Source organism: Octopus bimaculoides, chromosome 14 (assembly GCF_046866305.1).
Source record: "Octopus bimaculoides isolate indiv1 chromosome 14, ASM4686630v1, whole genome shotgun sequence".
Taxonomy (NCBI): Eukaryota; Metazoa; Mollusca; class Cephalopoda; order Octopoda; family Octopodidae; genus Octopus; species Octopus bimaculoides.
The window spans coordinates 19,631,898-19,655,036 of NC_142941.1; the positions used below are offsets into that span (position 1 = coordinate 19,631,898).

At 35.4% G+C, this 23,139-nt stretch overlaps 1 protein-coding gene across 1 annotated transcript in view; it reads right to left on the reverse strand.

The window, feature by feature from the left end:
- The window catches only part of LOC106874077 (disintegrin and metalloproteinase domain-containing protein 12), a 346,803-nt gene that overhangs the window by 61,416 nt on the left and 262,248 nt on the right, over nt 1-23,139 (reverse strand). Inside the window, exon 3 of the mRNA XM_014921671.3 lies at nt 1,172-1,248. Within this exon, the coding sequence (XP_014777157.2) occupies nt 1,172-1,248 (77 nt within the window). The remainder of the gene's footprint in view (nt 1-1,171; nt 1,249-23,139) is intronic.

Below are 23,139 nucleotides of genomic sequence, written 5' to 3' on the forward strand. Positions count from 1 at the left end.
TTTAGTAGAAGAATCCCCTTTGACTGATGAAGATACTCTCTTGGTGATGGGAGGTTTTATAACGTGATGAGCCGAATGTAGAATAAGTTGATGTAAACCAGCATTGTAATGAGAACCAAAGTGTGAATCCAACGGCAAGGCTTACTGAGATGAGAGACAGATTCTGATCCGAAGCTGAACTAGATGGATCTGGTACCTATTCCCAGTGAAAGCAAAGTGAATTGAAGCATCATCATCATCATCATCATCATAATTCTACTAAAGGCACAAGGCCTGAAATTTTGGGGGAGGGGATAAGTTGATAATATCAACCCCAGCGGGATTTGAACTCAAAACGTAAACACAAATGATATACTGCTAGGCATTTTGCCTGGTGTACTAACAATTCTGCCAGCTCGTTGACTTAAATAATAATAATAATGGTTTCAAATTTTTCCACAAGGGCACCCATTTTGGGGGAGGGATGAGTTGATTACATCGACTCCAGTGTTCAACTGTTACTTATTTTATCGAACCCCGAAAGGATGAAAGGTAAAGTTGACCTCAGCAGAATTTGAACTCAGAATGTAGTGGCGGGCAAAATACAACTAAGCATTTTGTCCAATGCGCTAACGATTCTGCCAGCTCGCCACCTTAATAATAATAATAATAATAATAATAATAATAATAATAATAATAATAATGATAATAATAATAATAATGTTTATAGTAGTGGTGGTGTTAATCATAGTCCACCTTCTCATCTTCATCATCTGAATTATTGTCATTGTCATCATTATGGCAGATGACAGCAATAATGAAGAATGCCATCGTTAGTATTGCTATTATTAATTGTATTGAGTACAGATCAAAATTTGTCATGTGAAATCTGAACCAATTTACTAATTGGAATGCATCTCCTTGTAGTACACCAAGTTGGCTGCATTTAAAGCACTGAAGTTTTTGACATTCCAGTTATGAGGTTGCACACTTAGGACACACATACACATACAATTAATATGAATTTATAGAAAACTTTTTTCTACCCCATTCTTTACATTTCAAGATTCTGATGGTTGGAAATGAAAGGAAATTAGATGGAAATAAAACAGAAAAATATGTAAATAAATAAATAAATATATATATATATATATATATATATATATATATACACATATATATATACACTCACCTGTTTTTTTTAAGTTTTAAAACAATTTTTTTCCTACGTGTTGGGATAACAATTGAAATATTTTCTACGTGTGCCTTCTGAAATATAAAAGAGAAGAAGAAACCAGAATCAATAAAATGAATAAAAATGTTAATGAAAGTAAGACAATGATAAATAGCATTGCTGTTATAGTAAAAAATGTAAAATGCTAAAATTTGTTTTGTTTACTTTGTTGAAATGAAAATAGATTAATTGATACAAGAAAAAAATGTTTTAAAAGGAGAGTCAAGGTAGTTTAATGACTTACTGATGATGAAGATGATGAATGTCAATGGTGTAATGGGGTGAATTGTGGAGGCGCAATGGCCCAGTGGTTAGGGCAGCGAACTTGCAGTCATAGGATCGCGGTTTCGATTCCCAGACCGGGCGTTGTGAGTGTTTATTGAGCGAAAACACCTAAAGCTCCACTAGGCTCCGGCAGGGGATGGTGGCGAACCCTGCTGTATTCTTTCACCACAACTTTCTCTCACTCTTACTTCCTGTTTCTGTTGCGCCTGTAATTCAAAGGGTCAGCCTTGTCACACTGTGTCACACTGAATATCCCCGAGAACTATGTTAAGTGTACACGTGTCTGTGGAGTGCTCAGCCACTTGCACGTTAATTTCACGAGCAGGCTGTTCCGTTGATTGAATCAACTGGAACCCTCGACGTCGTAAGCGACAGAGTGCCAGCTACAACAACAATGGGGTGAACTAACCCCTGATCAAATTCTAAATCAGTACCTCACACTCCTTCTTAGAAGGAAGTGCTGAAGAAAACATTAAAGTTCTCCTTTAATTTTCTTAATGATTTTTCAGATGAAGAAGCGTAATGCCTGGAACTCTTTATAGGGGTCCAATTTAGTAGGAAGGAATTATACCTCTAGCCAACACATTGAATTTTATTTGCCCCAGTTTGCCCAGTGAGAGTATAGGAAACAACAGCCCCGACAAAAATAAGTTACTAGTCACATATTTCTGTCACTAAGATTTTGCTTCGACTAGTTTAATACAACAGAATCCAATAACAGCAGCACTAGAGACTCCTGTAATTCATGGAAAGATATAGCACTTAGAATAAAATAAGTTATATCTTATCTTGTACTTGTTTCAGTCATTAGGCTGTGGCCATGCTGGGGCACCGCCTTGAAGAACTTTTAGTCGAACAAATCGATCCCAGTACTCATTTTTTTGTTTTCAAGCCTAGTACTTATTCTATTAGTCTTGTTTTCCAAACTGCTAAGCTATAGGGACATAAACACACCACCACCGGTTGTTAAGCAGTGATGGGGGACAAACAAACACAAAGACACACACACGATGAGCTTCTTTCAGTTTCCATCTTCCAGATCCACTCAGAAGGCTTTGTCGGCCAGAGGCTATAGTAGAAGACACTTGCCAAAAGTGCCACGCAGTGGGACCGAACCTGGAACAAGTGGTTGGAAAGTTAACTTCTGACCACACAGTCATGCCTGCACCTGATATAATAACAATATTATATTGTTTTGGAACAAGTCCATTTTTTTTAAGGTGATGTAATTGGATTCAGTATAATACTGGCCAGGAAAGAGTGAAATGAGTGGGCATTTTATTGAGTTTCTAGGCAGGGCTTTTTGTTCCTCAGATCTGTAGCCATAAATAATAGATAGACCATTTTAGAAAAGATCAATATGGTTGATCATCAAGAATAACTAATTGTGATGTGTTAAGCAATTATCTCTGTTAATCACACCATGATAAATGTTCAGTCTTTCTTTTATTTCATATACACACATGCATGCAAACACACACACACACACATACATTACTTTTAAGCAACAGAAAGTTACAGTGTATGAAACTCTTGGTCTTTGAGTCAGTTTTGCAATTTAGTGCTGATCAAATACACACACACACACACACACACACACACACACACACACACACACACACACACACACACATACAAGGCATATATAAGTTGTAGATATGACTGTGTGGTTAAGGAGAGTGTGTGCTTAAGATAGTTTGTGAATCCACCAAATTGTTGTGTTTTTTTTTCTCTGTACAGAATTGTAATTAGAACACTAAGATGGTTACTTGAAAACACAAAATAATGTTGTTGTTGTTGTTTTGCCCCAGGTAAGCTCTAATGAAGCAGACCTGAGATCAAAGGCATTCCAGCCACATTTTTATATTCAATTTTATATCTAAGTACCATATTTAACATATAATACATCTTTAGGCTACAAGTGAAACCATAATATAGAATTTTATTACTTTCCTTTTTGTAAGTATATCAAATTTCCTTAATAGAATACAGCAATCAAAACACAAGTACAGATAGATGTAAGTCTGATAAATTTATTCTAATTGAACCAATGCTACTTTATTCTCAATATCATTGTTTTAATGTCCACTTTTCCATGCTTGCATGGGTTAGGTGGAATTCATTGAATCAGATATTCTATGGACAGATGCCTTTCCTGTCACCAACCTTTACCTGTTTTGAAGGAAGGTGATATTTTTCCATGGTCGAACATATTTTCACAGAAGATTGGAAATTAATGACACCACTTGTAAGACAGTGGTGCTTGTTTACAACTACTAAGAGATATCAAGATAAGAAGATACACAGACACATATGCATACATATATATCTAGATATATACAATATTGTATGGTATTAATATCAGTATACCCACTCTATTGATAAATGTACAAGTGCTTGTTTTTGTTCTGACTCATACATTCTTAGACAACTATGTGTGTGTGTGTGTGTGTGTGTGTGTGTATCAGTCAGCATTCATATACCTGAAAAAGAAGCACAATCTAAGACATTAAAGCAGTAGTATATTTAGGTTTATGTTATGGCCAGTCAGTGACCATCACTCACTCTCTGACCGGCCACAACAAACAACCTTCTAAGTATATATATCATCTTCACATTCATTGTTTAACGTCCGCTTTCCCTGCTAGCATGGGTTGGACGATTTGACTGAGGACTGGTGAACCAGATAGCTACATCAGGCTCCAATCTGATTTGGCAGAGTTTCTACAGCTGGATGCCCTTCCTAACACCAAACACTCCTAGAGTGTAGTGGGTGCTTTTACGTGCCACCGGCACGAAGGCCAGTCAGGCTGTACTGGCAATGGCCATGCTCAAAATGGTGTATTTTACGTGCCACTTGCACAAGAGCCAGTCCAGCGGCACTGGCAACGATCTCGCTTGAAAGTCCTTACACATGCCATGGGCACAAGTGCCAGAAAGGCGATGCTGGGCACAGGTGCCATCATGATTTTGCTTTTGCTTGCCCCAACAGGTCTTCGCAAGCCGAATTTCGTGTCCAATGAAGGAGACAACGTTGGCATGGGTACCAGTCGTCGAATTTAGTTTGATATATATATATATATATATATATATATATGTATGAATTATTAAGTTGGCTTATTTGCAATTTACAACCAAAAGGCACAAGTATAGATGTCACTAAAGTGACTAAGGGTGCTAGTTAGCACCAACTTACCAGCACCTTCAGTCACTTTAGTGACGTCTCTCTCTCTCTCTCTCTCTCTCTCTCTCTCTCTCTATATATATATATATATATATATATATATATATATATATATATATATATGTATATATATATATATATATATATGTATATATATATATATATATATATCATCATCATCATCATCATTAAACGATGATGATGATGATGATGATGATATATATGCGAGTAAAAATAAATACAAAAAAAGGGGTTTTGTATGATTGTGTATAGAGGAATATATTATTTTGTTTAAAAGAGTTCCAACACTGTCTGTTTTTTATGTCTTATTTATCATCATCATCATCATCGTTTAACGTCCGCTTTCCATGCTAGCATGGGTTGGACGATTTGACTGAGGACTGGTGAAACCGGATGGCAACACCAGGCTCCAATCTAATTTGGCAGAGTTTCTACAGCTGGATGCCCTTCCTAACGCCAACCACTCAGAGAGTGTAGTGGGTGCTTTTACGTGTCACCCGCACGAAAACGGCCACGCTCGAAATGGTGTCTTTTATGTGCCACCCGCACAAGAGCCAGTCCAGGGGCACTGGCAACGATCTCACTCGAAAATCCTACGGGAGCCAGTCAGGCGGTACTGACAACGGCCACGCTCAAAATGGTGCATCTCATGTGCCACCCGCACAAGAGCCAGTCCAGGGGCACTGGCAACGATCTTACTTGGCTTGCCGGGTCTTCTCACGCACACCTTAACACCACCGATAATATTAATTTCTAATAATGCACAAGGCCAGAAATTTATATTCCTGCAAAACCAATGTGGGATATAGAATATGGAATATACAATATATAATATAATATACAATATATAATATAAAATAAAAATGGATGGTACAATGAAATAAAGTATTGAATGTCTTATTGAATATATGGAATATGTCTTATTGAATAGATGAAATATTGAGTGTTCAATATAAAGGATTAAATATATAAAGGCGAATACGTATTTTCTATACCTTGTGGTATTTCATCATGGCCGGTATACATACACACACACACATATATATATATATATACATACACACACTCATACAAGGCTTTGATCAGCCTGGAACTATAATAAAAAATATTTGACTCAAGTGCCATAACCATATGATTGGGAAGTGAGTTTCTTAATCACACAGTCCATGCCTGCAACTAATTCTGATGCTCCTTATTTTTGTACACAAACAGTAAAACCTCCCTCATATCAAACACTACTCTCATAAATAAAAAAAAAGGAACTAGTGAATAGTGTAACTCAAGAGACACTGCTTGAAAAAAACAAAAGAAAATAAAATCACAAAAGGGATTGAATTATCATGGCTTGCATGCATTTGATCACAAGTCTGCTTAATCAGAGCTAACCTGGGGTTAAACAACAACAGTATTTAAAAAATAGTCTGTGTTTTCAAGTGCAACCCTAATTTTGTAGCTTGGCAACATGCCCTTGTTTTGTTAACTGAAAATACTCTGTATATTCGGAAGCTTGCTGTTTCTTGTATGTACAGAAGCAATTGAAAATAGACAGCTTTGTGATCACTGGTATGCTCCGAATAGTAGTCACTAGAAATTACTTATGGAAAGCAATCAATTAGGAAAATAACTATGATAAATGAAGAGAGATTTATATGAACATACTAATGGTGGACTAATTCAATAATGCCGTGCTTAATAAAACACTAAATTTTTATGTTCTATTTATACATTTTTAACATTTTTCTTTTTTTTTTTTTAGATGTTTGTTCAATTGTAGTATGGGTTATAAACTTTTATGATTAAAACTACCAAATACCCCATTCTACCAGGGTGATTATCTGCTAGTTTGACTATGGTAGTTTATGCTTGTAAATATGGAAAAACAATATTTGAAATGTTGTTGTACTTGGGGATGGTCATATTGCCAGTTTAGCCAATAAAAACACACGCACTGTATATTTGGTGTTAATTTTTTTTTTTTTTTTTTTTTTTTTCAGCTTTATATTACATTAATCTTAATCTTAATCTTATTACGGCCAGAGTTCTTTCGTCACACTTCTGTGACCTCATCAGAGATAAGTGAATAACACCACATCCATAATATCATTTTCAAATTTTGGCACAAGGCCAGCATTTTAGGGGAAAGGGATAAGTCAATTACATCGACTCCAGTGTTTCACTGGTACTTAATTTATTGACCCTGAAAGGATGGAAGGCAAAGTTGACCGTGGCGGAATTTGAACTCAGAACATATAAACAGACAAAATGCCACCAAGCATTTAGCCTGGGGTGCTAACATTTCCACCCACTGTACATTAGATACAGTAAGAGTACATTATATATTGTCATATCATAATAAGATTATGAACAACTGATAAACCAAGGTATTAAAAGACTTTCAAAATTTTACTTTATAAAAGACAATGTGATAAAGAACTTACTGACAATATAACAGCCAGTCTTTAGTTCTGGCTTTAAGTAGATGGTGTTATGCAGATATGAGAAAGCCTTTCCTTTGATGTCAATCACTGAAAGATGAGTTCCCAGATAACATCCCAAGATCTGTTATGTATTCTTCACATCTGAAATGTCCTACAGAATTTGTTTTTCTTTTGTTTTTCTTTTCTAATTTTTCAATGTTTTAGAAGTTGTTTCTCCTTGCTAATGTGTGAAGAATGGTTTTTGCAAAATCCAGAATATTTGTATAATGGGTGAGAATATTATTTAATAATGAAGTTGATGTTTTTCTAATTAGACAGAAAAAGAAAACCCAACTAAAATATTAATGATTTTCTTTCCTAGGTAAATCTTACATTTTTTAAGGAAAAGGAAAATGAAAGTTTGTGATGTTTATGCCAATTCTGAATATAATGTAATATAACAGAAATGGATTCCAAATGAAAAATGAAGTTGTATTTCAAAACAGGCCTTCGTGTGGGCTTGGCTAAAACAACAGCTTTCATATATGTAATAAAAGCTGTCCAATGTAATTCTACATATTTGCAGATACTAAGCTAGTCTGTTGAGAATGGTTTTGTTGCTCATCTTTATCAGAGACTTGTTCAGTTGACAACACTGCTAAATTTTAATAGCTTACCTCATTCTATCAGTGGCAGACCAACTAATTTTCGAAATTATACATAATTTTTCAACCTGAAAGTCCTTCTTAAAAGACACATTTTCATTGATGTTCAATATATCCTCTAGATATCATTGTTCATATCATCTCTTATATATTGTTTAGCTAACAGGCTGTAAATTCCAGACAACATTCCTGTTACTGAACATTCACTCTCAGTCTGTATTTGATCTAGCTTAGTCAAAGAGGCAATCTATGGATAAGTACATTTAACAAAGACTATACTTCCTCCAGGAACTATAACATCAAGAGACACTGCTACAATAGTTATTGGAATCAAAGAGACTTCTGAACCAAAGGAACTTGCTCTTTCCACAAAAGGAAATGAACACGTGTTCAAAATCTGGACAGATAGTTCCTGCAACAAGGCTTGGTAGCCAGATGGTAATAAATCACTAAAGAGATGTTGATATTCATTGCAATGATCAGACTTGGACTTGTGGATTTCATTCTTTTAATTGAAAAAAAAAATTTTTAATTTTATTTTTATGGCTTGAATCACAGGGGAAAGGTGCCTATAATTTTTTAGAGTATTGATGAAGAAAAGGAGGAAGAAACCTCTGACATATGACTTTGAATGTTAGCAATAGTGTGGATTCTGTTAAAGGACTCCAAAAGCCAGGCAGTGAAAGATTTGCCATCTAAGCAGTTCATATGGAAGAAATTATTAACAAGTTTCTGATTCCGCCTTCTATTATTTTCTTTCAAAAATAATGATGATGATGATCTATTTTAGTGGATTTTAATAATAATGATTATAATATGCTTTGTGTAATAGAACATAAAAGATTGGTGGTAACTGGATTGTACTCTTGATATCTCTAATATAATATAAATTTTAAAAACGAATAGAAGAGATCAGATAAAGTTCCAATTGAAATAAAGATATGGGTAAGTTATGGCTGATTAGTATATATGGGAAGGAGAACTGGCAGTTGTAATTTGAAATCGAATTTGAGTGGCTGATTTGGTTCATTAAGCCGGAACATAAAGCAATCTTCACCGTCTCATAACCACTCAAAACCACTATGTACATATTTTATTAACTTTAAGAAAATTCTAAAGGAATTGTAGAAGTTTAATGGCAGGATAAGAAATATTATGAGAGAAGAATTAAGTAAAGGCCTCTTGTACAAAGATTTTTCAGACACAATCGTTTATAAAGTATACCAGACTGGTTCATATTAAAAAATGGGATTGAGGAGAGAGTCATGAGGTTTCATACATATCTCGGATTGTTCTGCCTTTCTTTCTCCATCATTCTCCTGTCACAAGTCAAACCAAATATTGTTATTATTGCTAACCACAAACAAGTACAACTTCATTTCCTTGAATGTTTATATTTTATCTGGTTTATAATAAAAACAAAGGCTTTCAATGAATATATTGTTGAAAGTATTTGTCTGTGAAGTGCCTGGTGTGGAAGGAAAGATAGTGGGAGACATGGTTACAAAGAGATAGAGAGGAAAGGTGTAACATAAAAGGAGAGTAGTATCATTCAAAATAAGAAGATTAGGATTAGATAAAATCAGAATTACATAAACTCCTTAATATTAAAAAGAATAGAATAAAAACAAATAGAGCAGTACTAAACATTGTAATTCTTTTATACAGCTAATCAATCATCTATTGTATTGCAATAGAACAATCTATACTTAAGAGTGGATCAAAGAAACAAGAACATAGGCTTCACCCATTATAATAAATATATTTCTATCAGTGTACTTTGCATGTGTTGCTTCTATAAGTATTGCCATGTTAAAAACTTATCAGTTTTTCCAAACAATGCTCAGATAAAAACAGATTTAGATTTATTTTGTTTGACTTGGCACAGAGCCAGTTTTAGTAGGGTAGGTGAAGGGCATATAGTCAATTGAATGAACTCCAGCACAAAAATGATAGTTTAGTGTTAGGCTTAACACAACCAATAAGACTTTGGCTGCCTTCCATGGAATTCATTCTGCTGCAGTATCCAGACTAGACCTCCACTTCCCTTCCAGCAGATACTGGCTTACAGATGTTCAGGCTGGTATAAGGTGAGTACACTATCTAGTCTTGGAGGGTCTGCTAAAAAACATGGAAAATGCTCTCTTCCCTTGACAAACTTTTTAATATACGTGTGTGTATGTGTATGCGTATATACATATATATATATATATATATATATATATATATACACGTACATCGCCATATTCCCTTCTGTATCGGCTAACTCTGATGAGCATAAAATTACATAATCAGATTGTTACCTAACACTCCATTGTATTCTTTCTGTGAAACTGGTAAGATAAGCCATGATGGAGATTTAATACTATATGTTTCGGATAATATATATATATATATATATATATATAAATAAAACCCCAAAGCAGCTTAATTTTTTTAAATGTAACATCTAAAAAAAGTAAAGAGTACTAATATTAGTTTTCAATATTAGTATTCAATACAAGGCATACAAGGCAGCAAGCTGGCAGAATTGTTAGCACCCTGGGTAAAATGCTTAGCAGCATTTCATCCATCTTTATGTTCTGAGTTCAAATGCTGCCAAGGTTGATTTTGTCTTTCATCCTTTTGGGATTGATAAAATGAGAACCAGTTGAACACTGGGGGTCTATTGATGTAACTGACTTACCTCCTCCCCAGAAATTACTAGCCTTGTGCCAAAATTTGAAATCAATATTAGTATTCAAGCTTAGGTTCTTAAAGAAAGTATGAATACTTTTCTAATCCTATCAGTATTCCTAGAGTAGTAATTACCAAGAGTTACAACTCTGTCTCGTGTAATCCTCTCTGGGAAATGGGAAGCCTTTATAGAGTTATATTAAATAGTTTAATCAGATGCTCTGTCATTTGCTGCATACTAACATCAAAGGGTTTATGTTAGAGAAGCATAATAACTATATCAGAAATTTGCTTGTTCTTGTTATCTACACATAACCAGTTCATTATTTCATAGGTACTTATTCATGAACTTGATTGTGCTGCTACTTTGAGTCAGGAATAATTCTAAGATCATTTTATCATTTTATCAATTGATGGGTGGTGTAATTTGAGGGTATTAAACACCAAAATCCCACGATTTTTTTCCCCCTACCACATCATGTTTATGTTCTACAACATTCTTCCATTAGTAATAATCACTGCTCTGAATTACTTGATTACATTTATGTGAGCCAGTACGGATGTTTTTGTGCTTTCAATGTTAGCTTCCCGTGTATATTTGGGGTTTGATTTCAAATATATCATCATTTTAAACCCATTAGATCTAGCTTTGGAGATACAACATACTCTTTTATAAGTCCACTTGTGTGCTTAAATTAAAGACCCTTGGTTGCATCATACATTCTGGTGCATTGGAAGTTAGATTTCTTCATGGGTATACTTGTGGCACTGATTCTAAAAATGGCACCAGTTCTGACATCTCAGCTCTAGTTAATTAACGCTTGGCTATTTTTATACCAAAAACAGTAATATTAATGCTGTTGATGTATTACATGCTATCAAAACAACTAACAATTATTAGATTAGTTTATTTCAGCATTAAAACTTAGAATAAAGGCATTGAACAAAAAATGTGTCTGGTTACCTATTCAGAAGAACCCCCAGAATGGCCATGGAAAAACTTAGAATGGGTATTTTTGATGGCCCTTCACCCCAAATAAGGAGGCTTGGACAAAAGAATAAAACAAAGACTCTTATTTGATAGATTCCATGGATAAAACTGAGTCATGTGCAAGATTTTGGTTTGTTCTAGTAGCAACCATTAAGGTGACAACTAATCTGAACTAGTAGAGGACATAGTCAAGTTTATTAAACCTGGAAGCTAACATGAGTAACATGTGCATAGAAATCCATTATCTCTACACTCACTTAGATTTTCAGAAAAAATTGTTAATTTAAGCAAAGAGAAAGATTTCACCAGAGTATAAAGCCAATGAAAGAGAGGTACTATGGTACATGATGGTAGATTAATGGTGAAATCTTCAGCAAGACTTGTTCTGGTAAATCTCACTCGGGGAAGTCTTATAAAAGAAATTTCTTTGTTGAATGATTGACCATTTTATTACTTTATGCCTTTTTTTTTTTTTTTAGCTTACTATATGTTTTAATGGAGTGCAATCTAAGTTTTTGTTTTAATAATGTAATGAATAAGTAGCATTAATATTGTTGCTATTTTTTCATTAATTAATTAGAGTTGATTGGGTGAAAACTGATGTTATTCTTGAAATCAGTACTCCAAATCTACTACAAAATAGGTTTAACTAATAAGGCACCAAAATGTAAGGTAGATTTTGGATTCCTATATTCAGCACTATGTGGGCATATAAAGGAGCATGCTGTATATCCAAAACTAGAATTGGTTGGGGAGGAAAAAAAAAAAAAAAAGAATGGTTGGTTTAATTTTCAAGGCAGAAGAAGCTATTTTTGTTTTGGGCCTGTGGGATATAAACTGAATTAAATTAATGTTAGCAGGGCTGGTTCAATGTAAATAAAAATTATAATTATGAATTATAATTAAGTTGATGTTGAAAGAAATGTAACACTATATTAGAGGTATTTATCATAAAAACAAAAAGCCAAACTGATTATTAAACCATGCCAAATAAATATTTTTCTTCTCTATTTATTATTATATTTAGATTGAGTTTTAGTATTAACACAAAATGGCATTTCAATTTTAGAAACAAACTGACCCAAGTTATTTCTTCGTCTTCAGTTTTCTTAATATTCCACTAATTCAATCAAATAACTAATTTACATTACAGTAAGAATTCATTTCTAAATTAATTGCTGAATTCACACTATGGTCATTAATATAATTTAAATCAATAGTTAACTCACATAATGCACTTTCTGGTTTTTATATCCCATTATTTCATTAGGTATGAATAAATAAGTGAGAAGTGACTCATATGAATTTTTTCAAACAGTATTTTCTATTTTTTTTGGACTATTTTTTTAAAATTTAATTTTCAGTTTATTTGAATATTTATACATAAACCTAGCAACACCTTGTCCCCACAGTAATGCTCTTGCAGAGAGTTTAAGAACAAACTGGAAATAATTGGTTTAATCATAGGGCAATATTCAAATGTGTGTGCAGTTAGTGTGTATATGTCTCTTTCTTTCTCTCTTTTACTTGTTTCAGTCAGTTGACTGTGGCCATGCTGGAGCACCGCCTTTAGTCGAGAAAATCAACCCCAGGACTTATTCTTTGTAAGCCTAGTACTTATTCTATCGGTCTCTTTTTGCCGAACCGCTAAGTTACGGGGACGTAAACACACCAGCATCAGTTGTCAAGTGATGGTGGGGGGACAAACACAGACACAAACACACATACATACATATATATATATACATATATACGACAGGCTTCTTTCAGTTTCCATCTACCAAATCCACTCACAAGGCTTTGGTCGGCCCGAGGCTATAGTAAAAGACACTTGCCCAAGGTGCCACACAGTGGGATTGAACCCGGAACCATGTGGCTGGTAAGCAAGCTACTTACCACACAGCCACTCCTGCGCTAATGTGCTTATTTAAAAAATTAATTTGTAATATATTTTATGTTTTGTCACTTGCATTTTGTAATTATGTATGTATATCCCGGAATGTTTGTATTATTATGTTGAAATGGTTTGTATTCATATGTCACATGCCCAAAACTAAATAAACCTTTTCTTTCCCAAACATTTTCAATAACTTAATATTAATCCTAAATAAACAACAGTCTATCTGAGCTTAATTTGGGGTTTACAACATCAAAATGTTTCCTGTATGAAAGTCTATCATGTTAAGACTGCAAATCTTAAGTTTTTCTTGTTATTTGGATTTTCCTTGCCTACATTCTTCACATGGAATAATAAATCAATAATAATAATGCTCTAACCTAGCAGGGAATTGATAAGTAGTCATTTAACTCACTAGAAATAACAACCAAATTTACCTTAAATAACACCTGACCATGAGAAAGGATACATTATATAACATATATTTTTCGAGACCACAAAAAAAAAAAAGATAAGATAGTTATTGCTTGGACAAGCTTTGTCATAGGTCTGCTTATCAGAGTTGACAATGGACTAAACGACAACAACTACTGCTGCTGCTGCTGCTACTACTACTGCTACTACTACTACTACTACTACTACTACTACTACTACCACTTAGGCAGTGGAGAGATGGTCAAGGTAGCTGTTCAATAGATGTGCTGCAGTGCTGCAACTTGCTCAATACTTCACAGTTCTACATTCTTTAGGGTCAATAATTCAAACAACCCAGTTTGTTTAAACCCAGGTCAATCTTGATTGAGCAATCCTTGAGAAGAATGCCTTCCAGCCATGACCATCTTGCCATTTTAGGGACATTGAGGACTAAATTGTCCAATATATCCTTTCTTGGGATTTGATTTGAAGGAGATTTGGCTACTGTTTCTAGAAACTTCCTCATTTGCTTTTGTAATGGTGCTGAACCAGCTAACTCAACACTTGCTACCATGTTTCTGTCAAAAATGAAGAATGTAGTAAAAATAGCTTCGTCATTATTGAGTTAATGCTTGAAACAAATGAATGTGAAATTTCAATGGGAAGTTTTAATTTAGATCACTTAAAAACAGGAAGTTTGTACTGCAGAGCCAAAGGTGGGACACTGACGTGGGTTAGTATGAAAAGGGGTTAAAACAGTAAACATATGACTATGAGAGAAGTCACATGATCTCATTTCCAACTTAGAACCCCTTCACACACACACTGTTAATGCACTTGGAGAATACCTAAATGACACAATTTCTCAATTACTCATTTATATTGCAACGTGAGGCAAGATGTAGGAAATCACCAATTCTGTGAATGATATTGAGAACTAAGTGCATCACAATATTTAGTATTGTTCCTTTTGATGCTGAATTCAAAAGTTGTTGAATACCTGTAATATACTGTGCTTGGTTTTCAACAAGCGATACTTTAGCTTAAAACCAAAAAGTACCCTAGTAATCATTTAGGAATGTGTATCATTATCATTATCATTATTATTATTATTAAGGCAGTGAGCTGGCAGAATTGTTAGCATGTTGGACGAAATGCTTAGTGATATTTTGCCTGTCACTACATTCTGAGTTCAAATCCCACTGAAGTTGACTTTGCCTTTCATCCTTTTGGGATCAATAAACTAAGTACCAGAGAAACACTGGGGTCAATGTAATCAACTTATCCCTTCCCTCCCAAATTGCTGCCCTTGTAGCAAAATTTGAAACCATCACCATCATCATCGTTATTCATTTAACTTATCCTGACTTATCTATGTCACATCTCAGGTCCATCCAGCTGCTTAGAAACACAACACTTAACAAATGAGCTGCTCCAAGTATTGCTGCCAACTGAATATTTCCCATAAAGTTTGGTATTTGCAGCTTTTGATGCCAAAATATCATTCTCTTTGAGATGGCCCCAAATGAACTGATCCCAATAAGTACCACAATCACTTATGAGGCCCTATGAATTCTTTACGCATCCAATCTTAGGTCTGGGTACTTTCTGAATTTCTCATCCTCAGTCTTATTATTATTATTGCCGAAGTCAACTTTGCTTTCATCCTTTCAGGGTCGATAAATTAGACACTAGTCAAGTACTGAGGTTGATGTGATTGACTGTTTCCCTCCCCACAAAAATCCAGGCCTTGTGCCTATAGTAGAAAGGCTTATTATTATTATTATTATTATTATTATTATTATTATTAAGGTGCTGAGCTGGCAGAATTATTAGCATTCTGGACAAAATGCTTTGTGGCATTTTTCTGGCTTTGCATTCTGAGTTCAAATTCTGCTGAGGTCAATTTTGCCTTTCATCATTTCGAGGTTGATAAAATAAGTACCAATTTGAGCACTAAGGTCAAGGCAATAAATTAGCCCCTAGTTGACTGCGTCCTACCCTCCAAAAAATTTCAGACCTTGTGCAGATTGTAGAAAGAATTATTATTATAATCATTATCATAATCATTATTATTAAGGCTACTATGGCAGTAAGCTGGTAGAAGCATTAGCGAGTCAAATAAAATGCTTAGCAGCATTTTTTTCTGACTCTTTATACTCTGAGTTCAAATTACACCAATGTCAACTATGCCATTCATCCTTTTGAGGTTGATAAAATATAGTAGAGTGGTCAATCTAAAAGACTATAAACTCCCTTCTCTTAAAGTGCTTGCCTTGACCCAAAATTTGAAACAATTATCTATTAATTACTGTATTTGCTCATTACCTCATCACCTCATTGTAGCAGCACTGGGTGGGACATGCTTGTAGGATGGAGTGTGGCAGGCTCCCAAAGTTAGTTTTCTATGCTGAACTGCATCAGGGCAGGGTGGGGCCATGGTGGTCAGAGGTTGCGAAACAAGGATGTGCTGAAGAGACATATGAAGAACTTCAGCATCTCCCCAGACACCTGGGAGGAGAAGGCCCCGCAACATGATGAATGGCACCAATTGCTGAAGCTTCCAATTCCAGCCATTGAGGAGAAACAGTAGAGAAAATGTAAAGGAGCACTTAGGAAGTGTCACTTCTCTGTTGCATCAAGTAGCTTTATCTGCAGCAGATGTCATCGCTGCTGTAAATCAAGAGCAGCCTCGTACCCCACATGCAAATCTGCCAGAGATGATTACTGAACAAGAACAGTAAAATCAACATTGACTTATGACGGACAGCCGAAAACAAAGAATTTATTCACATATAATGTATATCACTAATTATGAGCTATAAATTCTTGGGAAAAAATATCCTGCACATAATATGCATTGTTTTCTTTTTGTCTTTTTTCTTTAAATATTACATGTATAGAAAGAGAAGTACAGAGTCAGATTTTTTTATAATTGCTACCTAAAATATACTGAAAAACATGTATTTGTCCTTAGAACAATAACCATATTCAAAAGCACCATTTGAACTTTACTAGTGTAGACTATAATGCATATCTGCAGTAAAATCAACTAGTAAAAAGTCACTCAGTATAGAAGGATATAAAAGACATAATTTAGAATGAAAACATTCATTTAAATTCTTACAAAACCTGTACCTTCAACAGAATCATATATAGCCAGTGGTTCAAAATGATTTTTATATTTCAGGAATAGATGAATTTATTTTTTTCAGTTAATGTTAACATTTCTATAACACTGTGTAACATGATTTTTGCCCTTGGGTAGCAACAGTTATTTCCTATTTGCTTACCCTTAGAAAGTATGAAAAATGGCTAATATTTCATTTAAACTTTGCTTTTGTTACATTTATTCAAACCACAAAAAATCCCTTTCATCAGTGAAATGATGCTCCCCCACTACTCCTGCACATGATCAGAAATGCAGATATTGTCAGCTACAAAGAGACATACTCAAGTGGTTAAGGTCAAACAACTGACATGCAAATCTGTGCTATTGAGCAGAATATTTGCTATAATGATATTTCAGCTTGAGCAACTTAGTGCTGAATCTGTTTGAAATGTAATGGAAAATAGGTCAGTTTTAAAACATTGATGTCCAGGTCACAAAAGCTAAGTTTGAAGGGAATGGTGGTCATTTCCTTTGATTTCTAGATAGAAGCAAATAGGAAAAAAACACTTACTGAACAAAGACTAAAAATAAAAAATAAAAAATTTGTTACACAGTGTAATGACAATTGTCATTTAAGCATCCACTTTTCCAATGTGTATAAGGTAGACAGAGATTTTTGAGGCAGATTTTCTATGGCTGGATGCCCTTCCAATCACCCACCATAACCATGGGGAAATATTACCAAACAAGGTTATATTTACCCATGGCCAGATTTGTTTTTGCAGAATATTGGAAATGAATGACACTGCTGATATAACAGCGAGAATCATTTACTACTATCATGTGACTTCAAGAAAGGAAGATACAAACATGCACATATCTATCTATCCATCTACATGCACACAATGGCTTTCTTTCAGTTTATGACTACCAAATCCACTGACAAGGCATTGGTCAGCCCAGAGCTATAGCAGCAGACAACTGCCAAAGGTAGCATGCAGTAGTATTGAACCCAAAACCATATAGCTAGGAAGCAAACTTCTTAAACCACAGCCACACCAATGCCTCTCACTATCAGTGACAATATTTAAGTATTATCCTAATTCATTATTTATTAATTCAATTTTCACATTAAATAATTTATTAGCATTTTCACTGATGAAAGTATTACTTTCCAGTCTTCTATACTGAATGAAGGCTTATAGCAATAACTCCACAGGATGCTTGTTTGCCATTTGTGTTAAACAATATATTCTCACTATCATAGGCAAATGTAACATTATTATGGTGATCTTAATTCTTCATTGTGCACCAGCTGTCCTGGACAGTAGATGTGACTAACACACTTCCATCATGCCATGCTGGATATTGCAATGTACTTGATTAGGAAAAATGGGTAACATTGAGCTTTTGTGTGTAATATGCATTGTTAATATTTAGGTTCAAAAATCAAGAAAAACAGGCAGGTAATTAGCTGTACTTGAGAAAACTCATCAAGCCAAGCGAAATCATAGTTGTAGCTGGGACTGGTGAGACATAACATCCATGCTAGTGACATGCAAAAGCACCCATGCTGGTAACACGTAAAAGCACCTGTGCCAGTAACACATAAAAGCACCTGTGCTGGTGACACATAATAGCATCTGTGCCAGTGACTGTTAAAGGGCACTCACTACACTCTCAGAAAGGTTGGCATTAGGAAGGGCTGTAGAAACCGAGCCAAATTCAAACTAGAACCTGGTGCAGCTCTTTGGTTCATCAGTATCAGTCAAGCCATCTAACAACCCTTGCCAGCATGGACAGTGGACGTTAAATTATGATGACGATGGATCCCCACAGCCATTCAATGTTTAAACACTAGTTTTATAGATAATTCTTTCAAAATTCCTATTTTGTTTTTCACACATTAACTTGTGTATGTAGGTTGAACTATGCAAAATGTTTAAGAAATTTAGCTGTTTTTTGCAATAAATACATCTAAATCAAAATTTTTCATGGACCCTTAATATACTTTTGTGGATCCCCAAGTTATTATTTTGCTTGTGTGGAACCCAAAAATCTTATATGGATTCCCTGAGGTCATATGGACCCCAGTTGAGAACCACCGATATAGAGGATATTTTGATTAATTTTCTTATTTCCAGTGGCAATAAGCAATGATAATTTGTAATATAAGCTGAAAGCTACTAGTTAAGGAAAGGTAACAGTCAAATCAATCTTATTACTTAACTGAAACTTGTTTTATTGGCCTCAAAAAGATGAAAGATAAAAACCAAACAATGTGGTGTTTGAACTGAGTACACAAACGGTTGCAACTAAATGTAACAAACTATTTTGTCTGACACTCCACTGATTATGCCAGAAACAATGTTTGTAGGTCATTGTTTCAAGTACTCCTAGATGACAGGGGTGGGAACTAGACTAAACCAGCTGAGGTAGAAGATTAACCAACCAATGGGTAGGAAGAGAGTAGTAAGGAGGAATTACTGATTGAATGTATTTTTGAAAGATAGAGAAACCTATTCCATTTGCACACAAAATATATATCAAGCTCGAGCTAATAAATAAGGAAACATCTATACAGTCAATAAGCCTGCTTGAAATAACAGCTAACTGTCTCTCAAATAACACTATTAAAGGGGAAAGACGGAGATAATGTAGTTCTACATACAATGCAGCTAACAGAAAAGACTGAATGTGTCATTGGTCACAGCTCTGACCTGATGTTAACAGCAACATAGTTAACAAGTTTGTAAATATAGAAGCGATGTCAGGGGCTTGAATGGAAGTTGGCTTATTTATGGGCGGAAAGGAACAAGATGCATCATCAGCCTTCACCTGGCAAATTGTTACTCATTCTCTTTTCTGTCACAGAGCAATAAAAGAGAAAAGACAAAAAAAAAGGAAATCCTAATAGGAAATGATTATTGTCATAGGAGCTGTTGTCATAGAGACACCTAGACTCTAGTTGGGGACTTACACATTTGCTGAGTGACAGGATGGCTAGATGATTGTCCACCATCAATCAAGTTAACACAGAAAAACATTGTTAAAGGAGATTTCTTGAAAAGCCAAACCTGTTTGGTTCAGTATGGCAGTAAACATATAATTAGACATGAATTTTTCGACATGACAAAGTCTTACTAACTGCAAAAATATTTACTTTCAAAGTTTCTTTAGTAAAAAAAAAATAATTAGATATTCAGTTTGGACAAAACTTAACACTTGTGAAAATAAAAAAAAAAAGAAATTAAAAATATGGAACCGGTTTCCATTTATCTGTCGTTTTCTAATCCTTTCTATTTATCTTCTTCCATGTCATGGGTTGGTTGATTCAATAAGTTTGAATACTTTACATCTCAACCTGGATATTTACATATATGAACATTAGGCCAGTGAAAGAACCTCTAAGAAGTTATTTGATCTCCTAGAAATAGCACCAAAATATTTTTTTCAATCACATATAAAAGGGTAGGGACACATTGAATATTGTGGTCCTTGTGAACTACAACTGAATAAAAAGTGTCTAGTCACAGATAAAATGTGGTTTCTTCCTCTCTTTTTTCCTTCTGTCTCAGAGAGCATGCAAAGTCCACAGATGCTGTCCATTCATCTCTGAATAAACCATTAAAAATGCGGCCCTACTACCTATTTTTTTGAATTAGTATACTTTAGATGACATACTTTATATATCACCATACCAACCAGACTATTGGATGTTGTTATACACCACTGGTTACAATGCACTTACAATGTTACATCTTTTCAAATGATGTTACTCCACTAATTAGACCAGCAGGCTAACATTTTCCCTGGACAGAACACCAGTTCACCACAGGGTTACTCATTTACAGCTGAGTGGACTGGAGCAGTGTGAAATGAAGTGTTTTGCTCAAGAACACAATGCACTGTCCAGTCTGGGAATTGAAACCCTGATCTTATGATTATAAGTGCAACACTTTTCAGCTATTGCTCGAACTCATTTACAACTGAATGAAGTGAAGCAATTTGAAATGGAGTGTTTTTCTCAAGAACACAACATATCATTGGTCTGGGAATTGCAATCACAATCTTGTGAATGAGAGTGCAACACTCTAACCACTTGGCTATGCTGTGTATACAGCATAGCCAAGTGGTTAGAGTTTAACTCTCATCTTTAGATGAGAGTTAAACTCAATGATGTCTAGTGTGATACAAGGTTACAACTTTTTTTTATTACAATACTCTGGTTCATTTTTGTTATTGCTGTTCTTGTTAATGTTTAACTGTTCTAAGGCAGCAAGCTGGCAGAGTTGTTAGCACACCAGGCAAAATGCTGAGTGGCATTTCGTCCGTCTTCATATTCCACTGAGTTTGACTTTGCCTTTCATCCTTTTGGGGTTGATAAAATAAGTACTAGTTAAGCTCTGGGCTCGGTGCAATTGACTTACCTCCTCCCTGAAATTGCTGGCCTTGTGCCAAAATTTGAAATCAATATTTAACTCTTCTAAACCACATCATGCACTTTACTGTTCTACCACCTCATATACATCAGTGTTCTGCCAATACTGTACACTTCACTGTCCTATCAACCCTGCACTCTGCAAAAGCATTGTTGGTATTCTACCAACATCACAAATGTAACTCATCTACCAATACTACATTCGATGTGGTGAGCTGGCAGAATCATAAGCACGCCAGGCAAAATGCTTAGTGGCATTTAGTCTGTCTTTACGTTCTGAGTTCAAATTCCACTGAGGTCATCTTTAACTTTCATACTCTCAATGTTAATAAAATAAATACTAGTTGATCACTGAAAGGAAGTGGGGGTTGTGAGGTAATCAGCTTAGCCTCTCCCACAATATTGCTGGCCTTGTGCCAAAATTTGAAACCAATATTGCATTCAACTAATCTACTAATGTCACACACTTCACTATTCTATCAATGTCACACGCCTGACTCATCTCTAAACATTATGCTTTACTATTCACCAATCATCACTCATGCTGCTGTTTGATGATCGTCAGACACCAAGTTCTTACAGTTCTAACAATATTACATAAATGCCAACAAGAAAATTTCGAAATAGGTGTAACACCTACACATTGCAGAAGCAAAATGTATTTTTCGTAAACAAAAATCTTCACAACATCTTTGAAATGGGGACTATATCTTTTGACAACAAACCACTTTTCAAAAGACAGGGTGTAGATAACTATGAACACTAGGTGAATGTGTTGATGTGTTATTACTGCATATAGGTCTGTTCTAGAAGAGCCAATTGAAAATACCTGGGAACAGCAACAACAAAATTACACTCACAGAGAGAGAGTGTGTGTGTATGTGTGTGTATATATATATATATGGACACTAAACTCCGCTTGTGAAGACCTGTTGAGGCAAGTGAAATCGAAATCGAACTAAATTTGACGACTGGCCCCCATGCCAGCGTCTCCTTCATTGGACACTAAACTTTGCTTGCAAAGACCTGTTCGGGCAAGCAAAAGCAAAATCGTGATGGCACCACTGTTCGAGTGTGATCGTTACCAGCATCGCGTTCCTGGCACGTGAAAAGACATTCGAGCGAGATCGTTGCCAGTGCCGCTGGACTGGCTCCTGTGCAGGTGGCACGTAAAATACACCATTTTGAGTGTGGCCATTGCCAGTGCTGCCTGACTGGTCTTCGTGCCGGTGGCACGTAAAAGCACCCAGTACACTCTCGGAGTGGTTGGCGTTAGGAAGGGCATCCAGCTGTAGAAACTCTACCAAATCGGATTGGAGCCTGGTGTAGCCATCTGGTTCACCAGTCCTCAGTCAAATCATCCAACCCATGCTAGCATGGAAAGCGGATGTTAAACGATGATGATGATATAAATATATATATATATATATATATATAAAGTGCAGGCATGGCTGTGTGGTAAGAAGCTTGCTTTCCAACCACATGGTTCCAGGTTCAGTCCCATTGCATGGTGCCTTGGGCAAGTGTCTTCTACTATAGTCTCGGGCTGACCAAAGCCTTATAAGTGGATTTGGTAGATGGAAACTGAAAGAAGCCCATCATGTGTGCGTGTGTGTGTGTGTGTGCATATTTGTGTCTTTTCCTCTACCACCCCCAACACCACCCCATTGCTTGTCAGCCTATGTTGGTGTGTTTACATCCCTGTAACTTAGCAGTTCAGCAAAAACGACCCATAGAATAAGTATTAGGCTAACAAAGAATAAGTCCTTGGGTTGATTTGTTCGACAAAAACCACTTAAATTGGTGCTCCAGCATGGCCACAG